General features: G+C 29.6%; 1 protein-coding gene across 1 annotated transcript; it reads right to left on the reverse strand.

The window, feature by feature from the left end:
- Nucleotides 1–2,392: 2,392 nt before the first annotated feature.
- LOC109177368 (probable receptor-like serine/threonine-protein kinase At5g57670) lies at nt 2,393–6,687 on the reverse strand. The gene is made up of 7 exons (XM_019326725.1): nt 6,359–6,687; nt 6,018–6,272; nt 5,770–5,927; nt 5,604–5,683; nt 5,310–5,445; nt 4,648–4,797; nt 2,393–2,706 (listed from the first exon to the last, which is right to left on the reverse strand). Exons 1-7 carry the CDS (start codon nt 6,561–6,563, stop codon nt 2,536–2,538), a joined length of 1,155 nt encoding a protein of 384 aa, XP_019182270.1. The 5' UTR covers nt 6,564–6,687; the 3' UTR covers nt 2,393–2,535.
- Between the last annotated feature and the right edge of the window lie 651 nt (nt 6,688–7,338).

Genomic DNA, 7,338 nt, shown 5'->3' on the forward strand with positions numbered 1-7,338 from the left:
TACACAACTCATTTCAATTATAATTTGTTATTATTTATTCATAATTAAATCTCATTCTCTCCTAAACAAGCCACATGACTTTGTCGTCATCACCAATTGGTCGAACTCCTTCAGTCCTTCCCGTTTGCAAGGTATAGGCCTACTTTGCTATTGCTACTATGCCTCCCTCAATTGCTAATCTTCTTGGGTCCACCATGGCCCAAGCTTGAAAACCATATCGTGCATCAGGGTGCATAATGCATTATGCGCCATAAAAATCATCTGTTTCGTATGTACATAATTGTATAATAATTGTATAATAAAATACACATGAACTCCTAACATAATACATATAAACTCTTAACATAATATACATAAACTTTTAATATAATACACATAAATTCATAACATAATACACATAACTCTAACATTGTACGCCTTGGTGCACAATATAATTTGCCTGGAAAACACCCCCTTCCATTTTCAACATTTTTCATCTCATTATACTAATAGTAAGCCCACCACATTAGTAATAATTAAAAACTCAAATGTAGATAGGAATAATGGTCAAATTAGTCAATACAATTAGATTATCTAAATTTATTATTCTCCAAACAAGTCAATTTTGTGCAATTAGGCAAAAAAAAAAATGGCTAATACTCTTGAGTGATGCGTTGACGTAGTGGTAAAAAGTTTGAACAAAAATTCAATTATATCTCAACTTTACCTAATCTAGACAAATAAATTATTAACTTGACACTTGTATAATATATAAATACACTTTCAAATGTTCATTTTAATTCTTTTATTAAAACACTTCTATTTTAATTTTCAAATCCTCATTTATATCATAAAAATCGAACAATTTTATCCAAGCAGTTATTCATTTCATAAAATAAAATGATTATATCTTTTCTATCAAACTTTTGTTGAATCAAGAAAAAATTACAAGTCTGCTCCTAGTATTTAAAAAATATAATAAACTATTCAATTCTAACTTAATAAGGTCTTTATACTATTCAATTTTTACTTAATAAGATGACTAAAATTGATAATGAATTAATAATTTTTAATTTATGGCATAGTCGAGAGACGATTTTGGATATTAACTCTATTTTTAAAAGGGGGAAAATATGTGTATATTCATTAACTGTTTCAGTTTGGTTGAGTCGGAGTTGGACATTATAGGCTAATTATTGTGTGGATCATGGTCCAAAATGATGTTGTGAATTTTATTAGTTAGAATAATGTACATTATGTGTTAAAATAATATACTTTATGTGTTATAATAATGTACATTATGTGTTAGAATAATGAAATTTATAGGGTAAAATAATGTACATTATAATTTATAAAAATGTATATTACAGCGAGTCGCGTTAAAGATAAAAATAAATAAAATTACACTAAACGACATCATTTTTTAACCGTGGTCCACACAACTTTGTGGACCACGGTCCACGCAATAACGATTGGACATTATAATGTGTGTCCTGAATAGATATGGTTGGAACATATCATTGTTTGCGCACAAAACACACCTTTATTTTGAACCTTGGAGACAGCCCACAACCTTCCTCGCTGGATTTCATTTGACATGTTGGCCCCTTTTTTCTCATTTTACATTTTTGTCCCAATATAATGCTTTCAAATATCAAATTAAAGTTTTACCATTTCTTATGCCTTCACTCAAACTTACTATTAAGTATACAAGAATCCATTACCGTTTGGTATATTACCGAACTGAATTAGTTTGATTCAATTTGGGAAAATCGCACTGAATTGGTCACCCCTAAAGTTAATTACTAAAATGGTCCCTTGACTATAGTAAAATTACCAATTTGATATCAAGTTAACGGATGTCTAACGGCAAAACAAATAGAATCAAACTAGTTCGGTTCGGTAATATACCAAACAGTAATTGATTCTTTGGTCCCAAGTTAACGGATGACCAATTTGGTCCCAAGTTGAGGAATTGAATTGGTCAAAAAATAATAAAGGACCAAATTGATAATTTCACTATAGTCAAGGGACCATTTCGGTAATTAATTCTTTCTTTCTTAATTCTTATGTCTTCCCTCAAACTTTTAAACTTTGGTGATTTTATATCCAAAATTTTATTATACCCAAAAAATATCAAATTTTTTATTTTCTTTTTCTTTTTGTGATATTAAACCCCCCAAAAAATGTTTTGAATAAAATTATCAAAATCGAAATGTTCAGTGATAATTGTAACAAATGACAAATATGATTTAACAACACATTTGGTTCATATAATCAATTTTTGAAGAATAAGAATGCTATTTCGTTATTTGGTTTACAGAGAAAATATATTTCAAATAGCTAAAATTATATAATGTGAAAAAAAAAACCCCCTTATGTATATTATTTATTTATATATGAAGAATAAAAATTAGTAACATTTTAAAAATTTTCATAAATTTTGCTATCTGAATTTAATTGTTGTCGTAGAAAAGATGAATTTACGTACTAAAGGACTACATTTTTAATATTATTTACAATAAGTTGAGTATTTAAGATTTTAAATCTTGCTAACTATGAGATGGTTGCGGAGAAGGTATTTTGCGGAGAGGTTGAGAAAGAGCTATCGCATTCACATTCACATTCAAGATCTTCAAACCCCCAAAACTCTTCTTGCTCTTCTTCTTCTTTTGGCATTTTCCATTTTTCCTTATCAAGCTCCCCCCTCAAGATTACCTCCAATACCTGTTAATAAGGGAAATAATTTTTTTTAAAAGAAATATTGAATTTTGTTAAATTGGAAAGAAAAATGGTTCAAAATTTTCTAAAACAAGATTTATTTTTTTTGTTTTGTTTTTTGATTTAACAAAAAATTAAAATTAATATTTATTAGTGGTATTAAGTCTAATCCCAAAGAACCAACCTAAGTAAACTATTAAGTAATTGAATTGAATCTAAAATAATAATTAAAAAAAATGAACAAAATAATATAGTTTTTTATTTTTTATCCAACACAAACAAATTGGCTATTGATTTGACATTGATACAATATAAAAAATTCCAATTGTATACTATACATTGACAGATCAATTACCTAATTTGTCCCTATAGGATAAAGTGAGACATAATTGACAATTTTTTAGTGAAATACTAAATTAAATAAAATTATTAAAATCCCAATTTTTTTTTTTTAAAAAAAAAAGAAAAGCTAAAAAGGCATAAGGTAGAAGCCAAAATAATAAAAACACGTTGGGTAGGATAAAACATCAGTTGAATTATTAGGATTGCTTAAACATGGATAAACTGTGACTAAACATTAATTTAGGCAGGCGTGCATTATGCACTGAAAGTGATTTATTAAATTAATTAAAGCCATAAAAAGCCAAGATTATGGCCATGATTAAGCAATCAAAACCAATACAATAATTAACTAATCCCCATTTCCATAATTTATGCCGACCAGAAAATTTTCTAACCGGGTCAACCCACCACCATAATGTTCTTCAACCCACATTATCCATGATGTTTGTACAACAAGAATTCGATTATCATAATAATTGGCCATTATCTTAGCTGAGGCAGGTAAGAAAATTAAAATTAAAGTTTATAAAGTGTGTTTTTGTTAGGTGAATTGCCCAACAATAAATTAGCACAATAATATGCTTACACCTTACTCTAAGACAAAATCATGCTACCCTAAACAAATTAAGTTTTCATCTATCATGAGAATTAATGAGATTTCAATTTTGTTTTAAAAAAAAATTAAAAAAATATACTCTCCCGTCCCATTTTATGTGTCAGGTTCAGTTAACGATGATTGACTGAAGTTATTTATAATTTAATTTTTTATAATATTAAATTTAGAAAGTATGTGAAATTTATATATTTAAAAATTACATTAAAAATACTATTAAACACAAAAAAAAAAAAAATCATTTAAAAATTATAAGTAAAAACTAATGAAAACAAGAAAAGAAGAAAGAGTTGGTTTAACTAATAAATAGTAAGCCGGACAGATAAAATGAGTCAGAGAGAGTAGTATAAGATATATATATATATATATATATATATATATATATATATATATATATATATATATATATATATATATATAGAATGGTAGTTATTAATTTACAAAAATGTTAATACTCTTTTCACAGTAAATATAGTGAATTTTCGACACGCTAAAGATTCCCCAAGTCATATAAAGATGGTAGAAATTAGAAAAATATGGATTGCAAACGTTTGGCAATTACTGAAATTAGATTTAGCCGTTTGATAAGTGTTAAGTGCTAACTAACGCCAATTTTCTAAGTTTTAGTAACAAATACCATTGAGTTAATATCACTTTTTATTAGGTAAAAATTTACAATTACTATTTGAGGATATGTTATAAATATAAACTTCACTTCTATAGATAAATCACAGTATGACAAAAAGTATAATATTTTTACTTTTACTCTTTAATTATGTCAATTTGAGTGACTTTTAAAATCGATCAAATTTAGTTCAAAATTTTTGAAATAGTCTTACTTTTGAGTCAAATTTTTTGTAGTACACTAGTACAGTAACAAGCATATTATAAGTACGATATTTACCTATATTTTCATTCTCCTTATATTAAAAAATGAAAAAAAAAAATTTAATTGAGCAGAAAATTAAAGAAATTAATTAAGAATTAGGTACCTCAGTGATAGTAGGACGCCAAATGGAAGAAGAACGAATGCAAAGAGATGCGGCAAAGGCAAGTTTGTCAAGTTGTTTAACATCAAACTTCCCATTAAGTCTTGGATCTATAACCACTTCTATCTCACCTTGCAAAAGTATAGGTTTTGCCTGCCAAATATACCATTAACCACTTCTCAGTCACACCTAAATAAATCATGTTAGTACAGGATAAAACATCAAAAGTAGTAAAATACTCTTTCAAGGGGCAACCTCAGCCAAGCTGACCAAACTGTTATTTAGTAACCACAAAATTACAAATTCAACTCCTAACAGTATCAGCCTATTGACCTTTTTAGTTTGAATCAGTCAGTCAGCTATGAACAATTTAAGTTGGTTTGTCTCTTTGTAGTCTTTTACCAACTAGGGACAAAAGACAGGGACAACCTCAACCAAATTGACCAATAGTAATCACAAAATTACAAATTCAACTCCCAACAGTATCAGCCTATTGGCCTTCTCGATTTGAGCCTATCAGCTATGAACAACTTAAGTTGGTTTACCTCTTTGTAGTCTTTTACCAGCTAGGGGCACAAGACGAGGTTAATTTGGTCTCGCGTTTTGAATAATCGAGGACTAAAGATGGAATTAGTTGAATTATGAAAGAAAAGAGGAATTATTACCCAGCTATGTAGGCTTTGATAAGAGCTATCAACAGGTTTTCTCCCAGAGATGAGTTCTAAAAGAAAGACTCCAAATGCAAAAACATCTGTCTTTTCATCCACCACTCCATGCATGAAATACTCTGGCGCTAGATGTCTGCATAACCCAACAAACAAACAAACAAATAAATAATAATAAAATAAATAACACTGCAAATTTATTAATGAAGTTAACAGCTAATATATTCTTTTAATTAATTATTATATGAGAATTATATTATTACACAGAAATTCAGAAGAAAGAGTATACTCTACCCAAATGTCCCTTCTATAGGAGCTATAGAATGATGGGTCCATTGTGATGGAAGCCATTTCGCCAGTCCAAAATCCGAAATCTATCAACCATATAATCACACCATCAATATATATGAATTTGCTCAATTTTTTTTTTAAAAAAAAAAAAAAAAAAAAAGAATGGTACCTGTGGTTCAAACTCTTCACTTAACAAAATATTTGAAGCTTTGATATCTCTATGGATAATTCTTCGGGGACAGGTTTTGTGTAAATAATGCAGACCTCTAGCAGCTCCAACTGCAATCTTGTATCTTGTTTCCCAATCCATGGTGGGCAACTTTTCATCTTCAAACAGAAAGAAATCATATAAATTTAGACAAATTTTTTTTTTTTTAAAAAAGAAGGGGAAATTAGGGAATTAAGAATGAAAGAGACCATGGAGAAGAGAGGCAACAGATCCTTTGGAAGAGAACTGGAAAATGAGGTAAAGGCCATTCTCAATGCAGCAGCCAAGAAGTGCAGTGACATTAGGGTGACAAACATGACCCAATGCCCCAATTTCTGTCAAGAATTCTTTTTCTTTCCTCTCATCATTTGCCTCTTTTGTCAGCAATTTCACAGCAATTGTCTGCCCATCTTCTAACACCCCTCTGTACACCTCTGCATACCCTCCTTTGCCAACCATATTTCCTAAACCAAAATTCAAGAAACTGAGAAATGGTAAAAAAAAATGTGGGATTATATTTTGTTGCAAGTTTAGGGGTGGGGGAAGAAACCTGGGCTAAAACCATTTGTTGCATCGAAGATTTGTTGATAGGAGAAGCATTTCCAGGTAGGCCTAGGATGAGAAACTGCTAGGGGGAAGGCAGTAGTGTCTTCTGGGGTGAAATCAGAGCTTCTTGGGGTTGCAATTTCTTCATCAAAACTGTTTCTTTTCAGTGAAAATAGCCTTTTCAGGCTGCCGGTGCGTATGTATCTCATCTCTCTCTCTCTCTCTCTCTCTCTCTCTCTGCAGAGGAGGAGAAAGAAATGCAGAATCAAAGAGCACCCAGAAATCTCATCTGCTACACCAACACCAGACTAAGCATATATATATATATAGACACAGACAGATATGTGTAGTTTAGGGAATTTTTGTATGACCACCAGGACAATTTTTTATTTTCTATAATTTAATTTAATCCTTGCCTGCACAAAATATATAAGTAATGTTTTTTTTTTTTTGGAACACTTATAATTTTTTGGGTTCAATCCTGTAATCACCATTTAAATTTAAAATAGTAACAGAAGTGTAATTGACAAATATATAAATACCTAACAATTTATATGTGCGGTGCACAAAAAATGTTGAATTTAATACTCAATATTAAAATATTAATTATATTAAAATATTTTTTTTAAAAATAATAGTGTGTGTGTGTGTATATATATATATATATATATATATATATATATATATATATACTTTCTCAACCTACTGAAGCACAAAGAGTCAATACCGCCTTCTGAGGCTTAACCCACAACCTCCTATATAGGGCAACTTGGTGTCATTAAACCACAAGGTTATTGGCATAAATAAAAATTTTAGATATGATAAATATGACTTAACCGACAACCTCCCATATGTCGTCATCTTGACTGCTCATGACTAAGGTCGGCCCAGGCGTTTGGTATGTGAATAAACTCTTTAAATCTCTAGGTTCCTCCTCAACTAAGTAGTGACATATAATATAAATCTTTAGCGTCAGTAGCTTTT

The sequence above is a fragment of the Ipomoea nil genome, unplaced genomic scaffold (genome assembly GCF_001879475.1).
Source record: "Ipomoea nil cultivar Tokyo-kokei standard unplaced genomic scaffold, Asagao_1.1 scaffold0804, whole genome shotgun sequence".
NCBI classification, from domain to species: Eukaryota; Viridiplantae; Streptophyta; class Magnoliopsida; order Solanales; family Convolvulaceae; genus Ipomoea; species Ipomoea nil.

Coding starts and splice junctions, on each gene's coding strand:
- LOC109177368 (XM_019326725.1), bottom strand. CDS start 6,563: ATGAGATACATACGCACCGGCAGCCTGAAAAGGCTATTTTCACTGAAA. Junction 5,928..6,017: donor TGTTGCCTCTCTTCTCCATG/GTCTCTTTCATT, acceptor TTCTGTTTGAAG/ATGAAAAGTTGCCCACCATG. Junction 5,446..5,603: donor CCTATAGAAGGGACATTTGG/GTAGAGTATACT, acceptor TGGGTTATGCAG/ACATCTAGCGCCAGAGTATT.